The sequence below is a fragment of the Tinamus guttatus genome, unplaced genomic scaffold (assembly GCF_059628265.1).
Source record: "Tinamus guttatus ecotype Peru unplaced genomic scaffold, ASM5962826v1 Tinamus_guttatus_pri_ptg000035l, whole genome shotgun sequence".
NCBI classification, from domain to species: domain Eukaryota; kingdom Metazoa; phylum Chordata; class Aves; order Tinamiformes; family Tinamidae; genus Tinamus; species Tinamus guttatus.
In genome coordinates this window covers 9,710,946-9,728,219 of record NW_028288569.1, presented here as the reverse complement: position 1 = coordinate 9,728,219, position 17,274 = coordinate 9,710,946, and the positions used below count along the sequence as shown (strand labels likewise).

The 17,274-nt window shown below is 51.4% G+C and overlaps 1 protein-coding gene across 1 annotated transcript; it reads left to right on the top strand.

The window, feature by feature from the left end:
* The first annotated feature begins 445 nt into the window (after positions 1 to 445).
* Positions 446 to 16,213, top strand: LOC148596022 (ankyrin repeat domain-containing protein 26-like). Its single transcript, XM_088534432.1, has 9 exons — positions 446 to 511; positions 7,106 to 7,258; positions 8,262 to 8,434; positions 8,580 to 8,673; positions 9,836 to 9,948; positions 10,108 to 10,249; positions 13,302 to 13,583; positions 14,103 to 14,366; positions 16,154 to 16,213. Exons 1-9 carry the CDS (start codon positions 446 to 448, stop codon positions 16,211 to 16,213), a joined length of 1,347 nt encoding a protein of 448 aa, XP_088390558.1.
* Positions 16,214 to 17,274: the final 1,061 nt, after the last annotated feature.

The following is a 17,274-nucleotide window of genomic DNA, read 5'->3' as shown; positions in this document are numbered from 1 at the left end:
ACTGCAGCACAGTGAGATGTGCTAGTGGTTTGAAGAGTGCCCGTGAGGAAAGGGAAGGAGGCTGGACTAAGGCTGTGGGAGGAGCAGGCAGCTGTTGCTTGTCCTGGGTGTAAAGAAGGGGGAGATGGGGAGCGTGCTCGTGTGTGTCGCCGTGTTGTTGAAGCTGGGGTCAGAGTGTGTCTAGGCTGTGCTTGTGAGGGGCAGAGCAGCATGTCTGTGATGCTGGGTATTGCTCTCTGCCCAAAGGCATTCCTGTGGGAAACCCGCAGGCCTTCCTTGCAGCAGACAAGAGAGAAGTCTCCTGTGTAGTTAGCCAGGGATATGAAGTATTTAGCAAAGGGTGGGTGACCGGTGCAGAAGATGCTTCTTTCTGTTCTTTGCAACTCTTTCTTTTTTTTTTTTTTTTTTTTTCCTGACCTCTGTTAGGAAGCATCACCCGAAAAGGATGGAGAGGGAGGTGCCGGTGGTCCTCAGGATAAAGATGCTGCAGGAACAGTGGCTGGTGAGAAAGGTGAGTTAGTAAACATGGATCCCGCTGTGTGTTTGCTCGTTGGGGCTTGCCTGATGGAGGAGAGCAGCAGAGTGAAAGAAGCACTCATGGTGTGCCATTCCTTATTTCCCTTGCAGATGTTTCCTTGGCAGCGGGAGCGAAGCAGGAGGAAGACGGAGACCCCCTCTTGGATTCTGAGGTGCTCTCTGTTGGTTTTTGTTGTTGCAGAGGAGCGGGGGAAAGGGTGTGTGTGCTCCTGCATACCTGAATGTAGGTGAATGTAGGCTCAGACCGTGTCCAGGCTGCACTTCTGAGGGCCTCTATTTCAGAGGAACAGCGTGTCTGTGACACTGGGTACTGCTGTGCGCTGAAACATCCTCCTAAGGGAGGAGTGCAGGCCTTGTAAAAGAAAAGTCAGAACATTTTCCCCTGTCCAAGTACAGAGAAGAGAAGTACGTTGCCAGGTGTCCTTTCCTGTGCAGCGGGTTCTTCTTTCTGTTTCTTCCAACTCTTTTGGCTGGCCTCTTTCAGGAGGAATCACCTGCACGGGATGGGGAGGAAACAGCGGGTGGTCCTCAAGTAGCAAATGCTGCAGCAGCCCTCCCTGATGTTAGAGGTGAGTTCAGAAGCGTTGCGCCCCTGTGCTTGTTTGCTCCTTGTGCTGAGTCAGTGAATGCCAGTGATGACCTGCTGGTGAGATGGGAAAGCCCCTAATTCTGCCCTTGCCAGCAAATGCCAGGGCAGAGGGAACGTCAGCTGAGGGAGATGTTGTGTGGTAGTGCTGGAGTGCAAGGAGCACTGTTTCTTGGTGACTCACTGCGCATGCGAGGATATTTTGTGTAGTGCTTTGAGGGTCCCTCCCTTGCGATGCGAACGGACTGTGGGTGCCAGATGCTGGAGCGCAAGTTTGGGAGAGCAGCTGCCCGCAAGGCTCCGTCCTCCAGGCCTCGGGCATTGCAGAGCCGCGTTTGGATGCTCACTGCCCCTCTGTTGGGTGTTGGTTGTAGCTGTGTGAGCTGTCATGCTGGGCTTGGGCAGCTTGTGCTGCAAAGAAGGGCAGGGGAAGGGGTGAGAACACAGTGGTGTGGCTGAGAGTGAGGATGCTCTTGAGTGACGCTGATTTATTTTCTTTTTTAAAAACACTCTAGTAGAAGCATTATCTGTCCCTTGGCTGTGGGTGTTGCGTGATGGAGGAGAGCAGCAGAGTGAGAGAAGCACTCATGGTGTGTCCTTCCTTATTTCCCTTGCAGATGTTCCATCGGCAGTAGGAGCAGAGCTGGAGGAGGACAACGATTCTCCTTGGGATTCTGAGGTGCTTTCCATGGGGGCAGAGTGGTTTTCCTGTGGGGGGATCCTCTTAGGAGGTTGCTCTGGGTGTGGGCCCAGCACTGAGGAGGCTCTGCTCCTTCTTTGGCTACTCCTGCCATACGTTTGTTCCTGCGAACTAGAGCAGCTTATCTGTGTGCAAGCTGCTCCACGAGGCTTGTGAGGAAGCAGGGTCTGGGAATGTCTCTGTGAGCTCTCATAGCAAGTGCCCTACTAGAAGTGCATGGTGCGTGCTCCAAGCTTTTTCTTCCTCTGTGTGTGACTATTTCGTTAGGATAGTATTGGAGAGCTGGGTGAGGAGCTTGCTGATGCTCCCAAAAAGCAGTCGCTGCCAGAAACCTTGCTGGCAGCTGCCCCACGTTGTCACCAGGACATGGAGGAAGAGCAAGGGCAGCTGCAGAAGGAGTTGGCCAGGGTTAAAGGCAAGGTAGGCAAATGCCATAACAACTATAATGATGGTAACAGCGCTGCTTTTCCCCCGTAAATGATGAGAAGGACAAGGCAGCATTCTGAGCACAGGTACAAGTGGGATGTGATCAAGTCATTAATTCTATGCTGCCGTAACCCATGAGGGCAGTGGAGCCTTGAGCAGAATGACATGCTCTTCTTCGTGTGCTGTGCTGTGCAGGCACTGTAGTATGAGACGTGCAGAAAGCGCTCTTTTCCCTTGTCGGTCGGAGCCGGCTGCTTGCAGGAAATCGGGATGGGGACAGGAGAGGCCAGCAGGAAAGAGGGTGAAGCAAAAGGGTTCGGGAGATTTGAGTTGGGAGTCAAAGCAGTCAACTTGTGTGTATGATGCTGACGATGAAGCTGAGTACCATGGGTCCTGGTTTGACAGTTGCAGGAATCGGAAGAGCGGCGTCTTCAGGCTGAGCGGAGTGTTGAGGAGTTGAAGAGAGCCCTGGCAGAGAAGCAAAGCGAAGCAGTGGCCGCTTCCCAGCAAGAACAAGACCGTGCCTCCCTGCTATTCACCATAAGGCTCTTGAGGGAAAAAGCTGGACGGTGAGGAAGTGCCAGAGTGAAACAAGGCTTTGCTTTGTGGGCTGGTGTAAAGGCAACAGGATTACCTTGCTGCATCACAGCAACGGAATATGGGCCTTGGAGGGAGGCTTTAGCTTGAGATGTTGTTAGTCCACAGTGTGGAGTGGGTGTGTGTGCTCTTTGGGTTCCCATACTGAGCCCTATGTTTCCTTTGAAGGCTGGAGCTTGAAAAAACGGGGCTGGAGGTGACAGCGCGACAACAGACTGCGAAGATGGAAGCTCTTCAGAAGGAGCTGCACAGCTCTGCCTCTGTCAGCGACTCCTGCCCTTTCCTTTTCACGAGCTCCTGAGCCTACTTGTGTGTGTATGTGGGGCCAGCTAGAGAAGAGATTTTCCTGGGGAGCCCAGGGGAGAGCATTTGTGGCAGTGTGCAGGCGATCGGCTGCTGGTTCCTTCCGAGGCTTTCTGGTCTTGGGCGTTTTCACGGGGTCCTGTGCTGCATCTTCCTTAAGCCCGTCTGAGGGGAGGCTTTGGCACTGCTGTGCTGCTTGGAATGTGTGCCGCTCTCAGTGAGGAGAAACTGCTTAGGCTCTGCAGAATGACTTTGCTTTGGCATGCTGGTGCGTGCTGTTTTCTGTGAAGTGCTGAAGAGGAGTCCCTGTGGTATCATTTGCAGAACTGTGTGCGATGCTGGCTTGGAATTTGTAGGTGTCCCAGGTTCAGTGATTGAGAGCGGCTGGGAAAGGCGCTTTCATCTGCGGGCTGCGTGAAGCCAGGGATTTTGGTGCCTTCTCTAGCGAGCGAGGGTGCTCTGTGCCGTGCCGTGTCCCTGGAGTTGTTTCTAGTTAGGGCTGGTTTTAGTTTGGTTTACGATGGCGCGGCCTTTGAGTGTCCCATGGAAGGGGAAGCTCCTCTTGCCCGTGTTCATTGCTGCCTCTTCATACTCCGCATGGTTCTGTCTTTCTCCCTGAAGGGAATGGCTCAGGCAATGGTTGCTAACAATTTGGGAGTCTTCTCTGCATATCACAGAAATATTTGCAAGTGATGAGAGAGAGCAGGATCTGTAGTAGAAAATCAATGAGTGCAAGAAGGCATTTCTGTACTAAGCCTAAAGGTTGAGCAAGTAAGACCCAGGAGCCAGCGGGAAGGAGTGAAATATTTAGGGGACAAGGAAAGTTTGAATGAAGATCTTGAAACAGAGCTGAAAGTAAACGAGGGAGCTTTAAGAGAAACTGTTCTGCAATGCAATGCACAGCTGAACGTGAAGGACAGAGTGGTCAGTACTGTCCCCCAACCTGGAGCAGCCAAGGGAAAGCAAAGATAGATGAGGGGCAGAAATTGATTCATTCTGCTCACACTTGGGCTCCGCTCTTCAGGAACTTGAACATCATGAGGCATTGAGAAGCATTGTTGAGCCAAGATAATTGTAATGACACCAAAAGAATGAAGTGAGGCCCCATGTGAGGCAAATGCTTTTGGTTCTGCTTGAGGGCCTGTGCAAGCTGAAGTAAGCAAATCAATGTATGATAAGACAAGAATCTATGAAGGAAAGATTGGCTCAGCTCAGCTCCTTTTGCTCAGCTCTTTTTATTTGTTGCACAAGTAGAAGATGTGCAGAACAAGGCAGGTCATCACAGAGGAAGTAGTGAGGGCTGTCCAGGAGAGTATTAATGATCTTGCCAAGAAACTCAGCGCTGACCCTGAAAAGCAAGCCTACCTGAAGGAGGGGAGAGACAAGGGATCCCGTGCCAAATGTCCTGACTTAAGAGAAGGAGCCTTTCCATATGAGACTGACAAAGTAGAAAAAGAGGACAAGAGACCTCTCTTTTTTGTAAAGGAGTATAAAGAACAAGTAAAGATTTGTCAGTTCTTGAAATAATTGTACTTTTCTGAAGGCCCCAGGTATACGCTGCATGCGCGGGAATGCACCGTGCAGGGTTTGGTCTGCTTTGTGGTGTTTCTCTTGCAATTTTGGAGGGTTTTGGCAAAGAGGAGGAAAGGCTGCAATGCGAGCAGAGATCAGAGGATGATAGCCCAGTCTAAACTGTGGTTTAAAACTCTTCAGGATTTTTCTTTTCATTTCTTCCACCTAATCCTTTTGGTGTCACAGCGGGCGAGTCATTTTATTTGATGTCCATCTGTTGCACTGGTGACACAAAGGAGTGTTTCAAAAGCAGGAAGCACCCAGTGTGCAAGAGCTGAGAAGAGGAGACGCAGGGAAGTGAAGTGATTGGGGAAGGAGGGGAGAGTATGCTGAGGAAAACTGCTGCTAAGGAGGCCTGAGAGGAGGAGCGGGATCAAGCTGACTGTAGCTGAGTGGAGAGAGGCAAAGGAAGGGAAGGAGAAGAGCTGACAAGAGACTGTGGACAGAGTGCCAAGCAAAGGCCAAAGAGGGTTCTTTGGTCTTCTGATGAGAAAGGCTCAATTCTCCATAAGTTGGTATGGAAAGTGAAGAGCATCAGTATTGTGCAGGTGTTTGTTAATCTCTGTGTGTGTGGAGGGCTCTAAGGGGGCTGCAGTTGCTCAGGAAGCTGGTTTTGCTCACAGTCCTGAGCTTTTTCTTCCCCCTCTCCTGATGTGGTCCTATTTCTTCCTCTGAGGCTTGGCAAAAGATGACCCAAGCGAGAGAATGACTGCTTGGCAAATCAGTCCAAGTATCTGCCTACAAATGGACACGGTGCCCAAGTATGCACTGTGCTGCTCTGCAGAGTGTCATAGTAGTCATTTGGGGAGCTACTTCTAGGGACAGTTGTATAATGTAGCAGGAAAAAGCAAACGCACAGTGCATGGTGCACGGCTTTTCTTGCGATGCGTGTAATTATTTCATCAGGGCAGGGTCAGAGAGCTGGAGCAGGAGCTTGCTGATGCCCGCAGAAAGCAGGCGTTGTCCCAAGCCTCGCTGGAAGCTGCCACACGTGCTCGCCGGGAGCTGCAAGAAGAGAAAATGCAGTTGCAAAAGGAGTTGGACAGGGTTAAAGGCAAGGTAGGCAAAGGCTGTGACTACCCCGAGGACCCTGACAACCCGGGTTTCCCCTGTAACCAAGGAAAAAGCACAGGGCACTATTCTGAGAACAGGTGCCAGTGGGACGTGAGCAAGTCAGTCCATAAACCCTGTTGTAACCTGTGAGGTCGGTGAAAGCTTGAACCTAATGACCTGCGCCGCTTCCTGTGGTGTGTGGGGTCCAGTAGTTTGGGACCTGCAGAACCTGCTGTTTTCCCTTGCCAGTGGGCGCTGATATGGTGGTAGTTCTTAAGGCTGCTCCTAGGAAACCAAGATGGGGATGGGAGAGGCCAGTATGAAAGAGGACAAAGCAACAGGGCTTTTCAGAGGTGACCTGCGAGTGCAAGCAGGTGGCTTGACTGTATGAAGAGGAAGCTGAGTAGCGTGGGTCCTGGTTTGACAGTTGCAGGAGTTGGAAGAGCAACTTCTCCAGTCTGAGCAAAGTGTTCAGGATTTGAAGAGAGCCCTGTCAGAAAAGCAAAGGGAAGCATTGGCTCTTTCTCAGCAACTGCAAGAATGTGAGAAGGCCCGCTTGGAAATGGAGAGCCTAAAACTGCTGGAAGAAAAAGTGGAAAGGTAAGGAGTTGCCACAGTGAAGCCAGGCTGTGCTTTGTGGGATGGTGTAAAGGCAAGGGTGTAAAGGGTTAGCTTGCTGCTTGGCAGCTAGCAAATATGGGATTTGGAGGGAGGTTTTTGCTTGAGATGTTGTTAGTCCACAGTTTGGAGTGGGTATCTGTGCTCTGTTGGGTTCCCATACTGAGACCTATGTTTCCTTTGAAGGCTCGAACTTGAGAATGGGAGGCTGGAAGGCAGAGCTCAACAACAGACAGCTAAATTCGAAGCTCTTCAGAAAGAGCTGCACAAGCTGCACAGCTCTGCCTCTGTAAGCTACTCCTAAGCTTTCATTTTCACAGGATCTGATATGAAGCCCTGGCTTTGTGGATCACAGTCGTGTGTGCAGTCAAATAACACCACGTGCATCTGAGCAGAGTGCTGGCATTTTCTTAAACATAGATGCACGTGGGTGCCTGCAGTCTGTGTTTATGTGCTGTTCCAAGAAGAACAGTACTTGGCCATTTTTAACTCATAGGAAGCCACGAGCTAAAAGAAGAGATGGCAAAGCTTAACTGTTCCCAGTGGACAGAGAGCAGACCTGAGCTGTGCAGAGGCGCACTGGTGTGGCCAAAATACGTTATGTTTAGGTTCCCTCTGAAGCCTGAAGCAGCTCTGTAATGTAAGAGCAAAGAAGGGAAAGTGGAATCTGTGGTCCAAGCCTTTTCTTCCTGTGCATGTAACTATGTCCACAGGCCACGGCCAGACAGCTGGAGCAGGAGCTTGCTGAGGCTCGTAGAAAGCAGCTGATGTCAGAAGCCTCTCTGGAAGCTGCCACCCGTGTTTGCAAGGACCTGGAGGAAGAGAAAGGACAGTTGCTAAAAGAGTTGGTCAGGCTTAAAGGCAAGGTAGGCAAAAAGAGTAACTACTTTAATGAGCCTGACAATGTTGTTTTTCCCCTGCAAATGATGAACAAGCAGAGGGCAGTATTCTGAGAAGAGGTGCCAGGGGCACGTGAGCAAGTCAGTCACTACAGCCTGTCGTAACCCGTGAAGGCAGTGGAAGTTTGGACCAAATGACCTGCTCTTCCTCCTCCACCGGGCAGGGTGCTGCAGTGTGAAAGCTGCAGAAAGCAGCATCCCTCCTTGCTAGATGGGGGTCTGCACTGTCCACGTGAAGCAGCATCTCAGGCAGGTGCTCTGAATGGTCGCGCAGGCTGAGCCTGCACTGGGCCTCACGTCCACACGGGAGATCGAAGGGCCTCAAAGTGACTGACTTGCCTGGTGTAATAGCCCCGGTGCCTAAGGTTGGCAGGGTCTTTGCTGTGCGCTTCCTGTGTCCTCCCTTGGACAAAGGGGAGTGTAGTTCCTTGGAAAGGCCCTGACCAATCTGTGGCACGTACAGGTGTTCTTGCCTTTGTTTAGGCAAAGGAGGGTGTCCACTCCCGGAGAAACGGTGGAGATCCTGGCTTCTTGGCTTGGGGCCTTTTTGCATTCTCTGCCCTTTTCCTTCCCAAGAAGGAAGGAACCTGCATTCTGCTCTGAAGTTTTGGGCCACTTGCTCTGTTTAGGGACTGTCTCTGCACCATTTGTGTAAGAATAAGGTAGAGGTGCCTGCACAGTGTTGGAATTGCAGCCTCCCCATTTGGCCATGGGTGGACTTTGCAACTAATGCTTCCCACGGAGGAGTGACCGCCCGGACGCCAGGAGCGTCACAAGTGCCAGAAGGAAGAGGATTGGTGTTGGGGCGGTTTTGGGGACTGCTTGTAGGAAGACAAGATGGGGATGGAAGAAAGAGGCTAGTAGGAAAGAGAGCAAAGCAAGAGGATTTGGGAGAGATGAGTTGGGAGTCAAAGCACTTGACTTGTCTGTATGCAAACGCAGCTGAGTACCGTGGGGGCTGGTTTGACAGTTGCAGGAGTCGGAAGAGCAGCGTCTTCAGACTGCGCGTTGCGTTGAGGAGTTGCAGGCGGCCCTGTCAGAAAAGCAGAGGGAAGCAATGTCTTCTTCGAAGCAACTGCAAGACCTTGTGGAAGCCTCTTTGGAAAGAGTTAGCCTAAAGCACCTGGAAGAACGAGTGGGGCGGTAAGGAAGTGGCACGGTGAAGCAAGGCTTTGCCTTCCGGGGTGGTGTAAAAGCAAGAGGAAGAGCTGGCTGCATCGCAGCAAGCCCATCCAGAATTTGGAGGGCCATTACTTCACAGTGCTGTCTCCCTGTGTTTCCTTTCAAGGCTTGAGCTTGAAAACGTGAGGCTGGAAGGCAGAAGTGACCAACACACGGCTCGAATTGAAGCCCTGCAGGAAGAACTGCACAGCTCTGCCACTGTAGGCTACTCCTAAGCTTTCTTCTTCCTGAGCTCCTGAGCCTAGCTGTGTGTGTATGTGGGGACTTGTGGGAAGAGATTTTCCTGGGGAGCCCAGGGGAACATCATTTCCGACAGTCCACAGGGGATCAACTCTAGTTTGTCCCTTTCCAAGGCCTTCTGGTGTTGAGAGTTTCCCTGGCTACTGTGCAGCCTTAGCACTGTGCGAGGAGAGGCTTTGACACTCATGTGCTGCTTGGAGCGTCTGCTGCTTTTTAGCAGTGCTGGTGCTTAAGCCCTCAGGCAGTAGCACTTGTTGCTGTCCTAAGAGCGAGTTAGCTCGTGGAATCGCTTTGGTGCCAAGCAAAGCCCAAAGCGGCATCCTCAGGCTGTGACAAGGGAGACTTCATTGCCAAAGCTCTGACACCTTTCCTGTTTACTGACTGTGGATTACTTGGCTCGAAGGTGTCATTCCATAAAGTAACTCCGAAAACTGCCGAAGGCCAAGGTGCAGCTGCTAAAGCAATGTCACAGGCCTAGGCAGTGTTGTGTGCTTGGGCCGAGTTAGGAGACAAGTCCTTAATGAAGGAGAACTGCTCCAGGGCTCAAACTGGGGGTAGATTGTAAAGGAGTAGTGAGATGGAGAAATGTTGGTGGCATTTCCCTTTGCTAATACCCCTTGAATGAGGTGCGAGCATGAGTCCGGAAAGCATCAGTGTGGCTTTTTTGTTCCATATGTTCATAAGAGCCTGGAAGATCTGCTCTCTGCCTTATGGACAAGGCACGTGCCTTTGAAAGAAGACAAATATCAGCAGGTACATCAAGAGTTGCTTGACTTCCCTCTTCCAGTCGATGATTTCTGCTGCCTACTGATTGCGGCTGATTCCCCTGAAGCTTTAAGTTAAGCTCTGCTGTCCACTGATGTGGATAGCTAAGTACCACCTGCTGGTGCCAGGGGGACAGAGGAAGCTGTTTCTCAGGCTCTTTTGCACCTTTCTCCCCAGAGCCCCTCGTAGCAGGTGGCCTTCAGTTTTGAGGGGTGCAGGGCAGGGCAATTGTGGCTGCCCCTAGGCTAGCATAGAGAGACATCCTGCAAGTTCTTTGTGAGGAACACCCTGTGCAGCTGGTGCTTACGCATGGCGTTACTGAGCTGTGTATGCCCTTTCTCCTTCCTGTGTGGAAAGTGTGAGAGTGAAGAAAAGGCAGAGAAGGAGGAGGCAGAGAAGAAACAAGCAGCAGAAGCCCAGCTGGAGGAAGCAGTGAAGAAAAGCATGGGACTGCAGAAAGAATGCAGCAGGTATGGCTTTTTAGCATTTAGCATTTTATCGGTTAAGCTGGGAGTCAAGGTTGCTTTAATTGACGCTGAGACAATGGTTTGTGAGCAACTTCAAGGGGAATGCTTTCTTTTTTTTTTTTCCTATGCCTTTTCTAAGTCACTCCCTAAATGGCTGTGCAGGTCCAAGAGGCTTCTGGAGAAAGCTCTGAAGAAACTAAGGACCTACGAGAGGCGCGAGAGCGAGTCCCAGTTGAATTTACAGGAGAAACTGAAGGACGCACCTTCTGGAGGGGGCAGCGAAGAGGCCCTATTAAGAACAAAGGTGAGCTGTGGTCTGCTTGTTTCTGTGTGTTTGTTCTGGAAAGTTCTTGGAAAGAATCTGCCACGTTGATCCAGAGCGAATAGGGCTTCTTCCTCCACGGCTGAGAAAGCCGCTTTCTGGAGCGGTGTTGACGAAGTCAGGCAGCGCTGACTGTGAGGCAAGCCTGGAAGACCGCTGGCAGCCCCGCTGCATGCAGAACACCCCGCATGATGTATGTTCCTGAGGAAAGGAGAAGGAGGATTGTTGCAGATAGTTAGGGAACGGCGGCCGGAAGATATCGTGCTGTACGGAAAGATAGGGCCCCTAATAGCCAATAGTGTTTAGTCTATGGTGTAAGCAGACGGATGTGACGTTGTAAACCTAGCTATATAACACCTTGTTACCCATCAATAAACGCCATTTGCCGTCCACCACATTGGTGTCAACTAGCTGATAGCCCGAGTGGTTTGGGGGTGGTCGCCGTGCCGTCCCTGAACCAGGTCGCTGCAGCCGTTTGAACTGCAACAAGTGGTGCCGAAACCCGGGAACGTCATCGCCTGGATGAGCGAGCAGCGTGAGCAGCAGCCAGAGCAAGTGGACCACCCCGGCGAAGGGGACACTACCGAATCAACAAGGAGGATGGAAGCCCTCATAAAGGTCGTATCGCAATTACATAACTACTGGGGGATTGATTGTAAGCCAAAAGATTTTACTCTTGCAGTTACAAGGCTTTTGAAAATTAAGGCTATAGACCAGCCGGTGGATATTCTCCACCCTGAACTGTGGGACAAATGTACTAAGGCATTAGCTGAGGAGACAATGTTCTCAGGTTGTGGGAAAAACCTTAAGGCTTGGGGAAAAGTTGTACAAGCCTTACAGAAAGCTATGAAAGAGCAGGAGACTTGGGTAGCAGTAAAAGACTGTTTATTGGCCACGTCCAAAGTGGGAATCGGGACAACTGCGCAGACTTTGGACCCCCCAGATGATGGCAATTCTGCTGAGCCTAAAGGTCAGCAAGAGGGTGAAACATCCCCTCCATCCCCGAACCCCGCCCCGCTTACAGAAGAGCAGAAACAGCCGAAATCTGTTTGGAGCGAGCTAGCCGAGGAAGCTAGGAACATTGAAAAGAAGTCAGAGCATGGTGACGTCTGGGACAGGCCACCACCCCATGCCCCTCAAAATGGCGCCGAGCCGCAGGGGGTAGGGCGGGGCGAGGGTGCCCCCGGCGCGAGTGAGGCGCCGGAAACCAATGGGAGTGACCGGACAGCTGAGGGCGGCCCGAGGGAGGGGCGAAGAAAAGACCCGAGGGAGGGGTCGAGAAGAAGTCCGAGTGAGGGGCGGAGAGAAGACCCGAGGGAGGGGTCGAGAGCAAGTCCGAGTGAGGGGCGGAGAGGAGGTCCGAGTGAGGGGCCTGGAGCGAGCCCGAGGGAGGGGCGGAGAACCGATCAGAGCGGACATTTCAAAAAACGCCGAAGCCGAACGAAAAAGTACTGGAGCCCGGAAGTGACCAGTCAGTCGAGTTCCGACTCCGGATCAGACACTAGTCAGGACGAGTGGCTCACAACCGATTCAAACTTAAGGAAGGAAAAAAAGAAGGTAAACATCCGAATTAAAGAAAAACCAGCGGGAGCATTCATGATTAAGCATGTTGGAAAGGAAGAGCATCTGACCCCAATTCAGGTGGCTGTTACCTTCAAAATAAAACTAATCAAAATTGTGAGTTTCTGTTCACAGGACCGGATCATCGGACACCCCCGTAACCCGTACACCCCGGTGACAAGCGTCCCGCCCGAGCCTGCGAGTTCCACGCTGACCGAATCCAGAAAACAACAAAACAGCCTCCGCAAGAGGGGGCCGCGATGCCTTTGCGTTATCTTAATTTTGCAGCTTGTCACTATAGGACAGGTAGAGTCACACCAGCCCTTTAAATGGGGTACTTGAACAGATCGAACAATCTCGAGCAATTAGTACAAAAATAACTACAGGGCCACCAGTTTTCAGTGCCATGCCTTGCCAACTAGCATCCATTGAACCCTGTTCCAAACGCAGCTGGTACAAAAATTTGTTCACCGGTTCGCCGTGGTTAACCACCCTGATATCCACCTTGATAGGGCCGATCACAATGATCATGATGACGCTAATCTTTGGACCCTGTATATTGAATAAGCTCATGCCGTTTGTCAAGAATCGGCTAGAGAAGCTTAACATCATGTTAGTAGAACACCAACAACTGCTTTAAGAATATATCCACTCAGTATTACCCCCAAGTTATCCCAAGGTACACCCTGTTCCTACACCCTGGTATTACCTGTCATCCCCTACCTTCTACGCGCCTTCTTCTTTGTGCCTTATGTTTTATGTCAAGTTTATGATATGTAATTTTAAGATTGGTATAACTATAAGAATAGAATAAGATAGTAATAAGAATAAGATAGTTGTATTTTAGCTAGTTTTGTTATGCATAGGGAGGGGGGAAGTTGTTGCAGATAGTTAGGGAACGGCGGCCGGAAGATATCGTGCTGTACGGAAAGATAGGGCCCCTAATAGCCAATAGTGTTTAGTCTATGGTGTAAGCAGACGGATGTGACGTTGTAAACCTAGCTATATAACACCTTGTTACCCATCAATAAATGCCATTTGCCGTCCACCACATTGGTGTCAACTAGCTGATAGCCCGAGTGGTTTGGGGGTGGTCGCCGTGCCGTCCCTGAACCAGGTCGCTGCAGCCGTTTGAACTGCAACAGAGGATATGTGGATATGTGATCTCCTGGGAGTGTATGAGTCGCTCCCTGAAGAAGAACCCTGGTGCTTTGGAACCTGTCCTCAGGGGTGCAAAACTCCTAGCCATTATTGGCTAGGGGACTGCTGGAGGAGACCCGAGAAGGGTGGGAAACTTGAGGTGGTCTTCTGAGACACCTTTAAAAGAGGTGGTTCTTTTAGCAGAGGAGCATGGCTTTCACTTGGTTTTAAAACTGAGTGAGCTGGTGACAAACAGTCTCAGCGCCCAGCCTGCCTGGTTTGCAAAGGACTGCGTATGCTTAAGCCTCTCTGCCTGTCCCTTGGCTGTGTGCAGGTGCATGAACTTTGCAACCGGCTCTCTGCAGAGCAGAGAAACTCGAGGCAGCTCAAGAAAGCAAACGAAGGTTTGCGAGAAGAGCTGACTTGCATGCATGGGAGCCAGGCAAAGCTGCGGAAGAGGAAGCGGCAACTGGAAGAAGAGGTGGCTGCCCTCAGGTGCCATGTAGAGACCAGCGCGCCAGATCTCAGCCACATCAAAGACTATAAAAGAGGGATTGAAGAAAAGGCCGAGCGAGAACTAAGGCAAAAACTACGGGAAGTCAATCTCTTTCTGCAGGTAACGTACTTGGCACTGGCATGCTCAGTCCATTTGTGCCTTGTCCTTCATCTCTTCTGCACCGCTGTCCTTTTTCAGTGTTTCCTGCTTGTGCTGGTCAGGGCTGTGGGCTCATGGGCTCTTTACATCTGGAGGAGTTTGTTGAAGGCCATGAGCTTGTGGAATGCTTGTCCTCAGCCATTTTGTGCATCATCATCTTTACGCACATTAGTCCCTGGAGAATCGGGGAACTGCATTAAGAGAAGGGGCTAGTGTCTTGGTGAGAGAGAGGTGACTTCTTAGTCCGAGCTTTGATTGGAAAGCAAAATACATAAAGGTTGTGCTAAGAGCAGGTTTCCATCTGTGAACAGAAAGCGCTGTGTAACGTGGTGCTTCTGGCTTTGGTCGTGGATTCTTGAGGGCAGTGAGGAGGCGCCTGAGTAAGGCTGTGCTCTTCCAAGGGGGTGTGTGGAAACTGTCGTCGGGTGTCGGGGGAAAGTTGTTCTTCCCTGGAGGCTGAAATCACACAATCTGCTTCAGACACAGGCAGCCACCCAGGAGCAGGTGGAACAAAGAAGAGCCGCTGCTGAAGTTTCCCTGTTAGGGCAACTACAGCAGAAAATCAGGGATTTGGAAAATGAATTGGCTCTCAGCAGACGCCTGCAGCAAGGCAGAGTTATTGGAGGCCTTGCGGAAGCCGCTGCTGCCTACCCTCCTGAGCTGGACAGGAGCCACTCTTTGATGGTGAGCGCAGCGGGCAATGCTTCCTGTGTGGGAGAGCGACTGGAAGCTCGGGTGGCTGAGGTAAGGCATTGGACATGCATGATGTGCTTGAATGAGCTGCCCACAGAGTATGAATGAGAAGGGTTCAGCTTTTAAGGGGAAAAGGAGCATGCATTCATGCCTAGTTCCAGGACACCCAGTCTGCTAGTGCGGACAGCATTGGTGACCCTCACAATTGGGCGAGCACAGTCCCCTGGATCACCCTGAGAGAATCTGTGAGGCAATGCTCAGAGCCTGCTGCAAGCTCAGCAATAGCTCTGGTCCGAGTGTGCCCCAGCCTTTGCAGTGTGTGTGGAGAGCACGTTCCTCACGGAATGGTGAGGTTTGGGGCCCGCGTGGCCAGAGTTGGAGAAGGGGGCGAATAATTCTTCACTGAATGCCATGATCCATTCCCTGCTTTGCACAGAGTGGAGGCAAGGGCAAGCTGTGCTCTTCACTGCTTTTTAATCCAGGGAAGGATTCAGGCAGCTCTAATTGTGACTCAGTGCTGTGGTGCCCGCAACGTAGCAGGGTCCTATTGAAAGGAGATGCCTGCAGACTGTAGCTGTGGCCATGCCTGTAGTGTTCTGAAGCCGAGCTCCTCGGCTTTGGGCATTGTCTTGTGGGGTCTCAGAGGGGTGATCCAGATGACTGTCCTCGGGCACCCCTGTGCCTAAACAGTAAGTCGGCAGCGCTGCCATGAAAAAGGGTTGTCTAAAATGTGGCTGCTGCAGGGAAAGGCAGCTCGTTCTGGCCTGAATCCTTTGCTACTGACTAAATTAAAGAGAGTTTTGGTTTGTAATGAGAAAAAAAAGCAGGCATCCCAAGTCAGATTACTCGCTGTAAACAGTGTAAATATGCTGCTTGTGGCTTTGGGACTAGCGCTCTGGCCATGTGTGGTTATATCCCCTTGCATTTGCACGGATGGGCACAAGTGCCTTGGGTTGAATGTGTCTGCATTGTGAGCAGAGGTGCCTGTCTACTGGGATTAATGGGGTTGGTTCCTCTGGTTTGGGACCTCCTCCCTTTTCCTCCTGTAGCACTAACAGAAGGCCTTTTGTTCCCCCTCCCGCGCGCGGCTTCCTCAGAAGTGGCTTTCTGGAGTGGGGACTGCCAAGAGTGGATATCTCGAGAGAAAGGAAGTCTGGGGAAACGTGCCCTCCAGATCTTGGCGGAGTGGTGTGTAGATGGCATTCAGCTGCATTCAAGTGAAGGTGTTCGTCCGATACTCTATTTAATAAAGCTTGTAGCGTGGGACATCTCTGTTTTATTCCCGTCCCCTTCCTGACTTGGCCCGCCCTGCGCACGTACCTGTTCCCTCTTCCTCCCGCTGCTTGTCCCTCTTACAAAATAGGAGCAGCAGGATTGCTGCCAAGGGGGGAACACTGGTCGGAGTCTGGCCGCTTGCTGGCAGCGTGCAGCCTGTGTCCTTTTCCTCAGTGGAGGTTGAAAGCTCCGCTGGGTTTTTTAGACAGGGGCCTGGAGTTGGCTGCTCTGTTTGCCTCCTGCTGCCTTTTAGGACAAGGCTTCCCATGGCCTGGGCAGGAGGGAGGGGGAGAGCTGCTGCTAGCCATGCAAGGTTGCAAGGCCCCTGGGTCTGGAAGGGTATTTGCTCTGTGTGGAGTCTGTGAAGGCGAAAGGGCTGAAGAAATGTCTGTGCCCTGCAGCCTTCTTGGCAAGACTGACCTTCTGTTCAGTGATGGGCACTTGCTTTTCTCTCTGCAATGCAAAAGCAAGTGGAGAAAGTCTTTCACTTCAGCTTGTGGTGCCCTTTGGGAGACGGGCATGAACGCTTTGCATATGGTCCCCAGCGTGTTTTGATCCTGCAGAACATGAGTGAGAGCGAGGAGAAAAGCAGGACTGCAATTCAGCACTTGCATCTGGCCTAAGAGGAGCTGTTAATGGTGACAGTGCGGGTAGAGAGCAGTCCCCTTGGCTCCTGCCCTTCAGAGTGCTCCTGCACTGCCAGGGGGAGGCCGCTCGCAAAGATGGAGGGCAGGTGCTGCCAATGGCGGGAGGCTCCTGAGGCCTGGCCAACAGCAGCTGTCCCCCTTGCCTAGAAGCGGGCAAGAAGGACGATCATGGAGTCGCAAACGGGTCGGCAGCAGCTCGAGGCCTGGCAAGCTGATGGAGCACAGCCTCCCAGAAGCCCTTTCCAAAGATGAGAAGGAACAAGAAAGTGTGTGGGGGTAGTCGGCAGGGATTCCCAAAGTGGGAAGCAAAACCCTGCTGTAAGATCACAAAGGCCTTTGCAAGAATCTCAGTTTACCTGAACTAAGGGTGGCTGGTCTTAACGCACTTGATAAGGAGAGGTTTGCTGTGTGACAACAGTGCCACAAACTCCCAAGGATGTTCAAAGGCAGAAGATGTAGTAACGTCTGTGCTAATGTGTTATGAAAGCATGCATGTTGGCTGCTTACCAGGCCATTTAAGGACTATGCAATACCAGAGGACATCACCTGTGCACATGTACGTATGTACATCACTCATATGTTTATTTATTAATCTATATATGATAACTTGGTGTTGGCTTTGTTTTGCTTGGTGCTGTTTTGATTTTAAACACCTGGTGTACGTAAATAGCTCCAAAACGTCTCAGTCTTCATAAAAATAAGCTAGTTTGAACTTTAAGAAGAAAGCTGGCCATCTGTATGCGAGGGCTGTGGAAGATGCATTTAGCAGCGGAAACCTTCAGAGCACTTCCCAGGGAACATTCACGGCTCTCTCCACAAGAGATCCCCACGACACAAGCCTGCTCCATCCTCCTCTTCATGTGCCTTTGAAATGTAGCTGGAGCAAGCACGCAGTACAAGCACTATCCACAGCAGCAGCCTAGGTGTATATAATACATTTAAAGCTTTCTGCCTCCTGACTTCTTTGCTAGCGTGTTCTACTGCTCTCCAGCAGAAGGCTTCTGGGCAGCGCTTTGTGATTAGCGCTCTGGACTTGC

Coding starts and splice junctions, on each gene's coding strand:
- LOC148596022 (XM_088534432.1), top strand. CDS start 446: ATGGAGAGGGAGGTGCCGGTGGTCCTCAGGATAAAGATGCTGCAGGAA. Junction 13,584..14,102: donor AAGTCAATCTCTTTCTGCAG/GTAACGTACTTG, acceptor AATCTGCTTCAG/ACACAGGCAGCCACCCAGGA. Junction 14,367..16,153: donor TGGAAGCTCGGGTGGCTGAG/GTAAGGCATTGG, acceptor TTGATCCTGCAG/AACATGAGTGAGAGCGAGGA.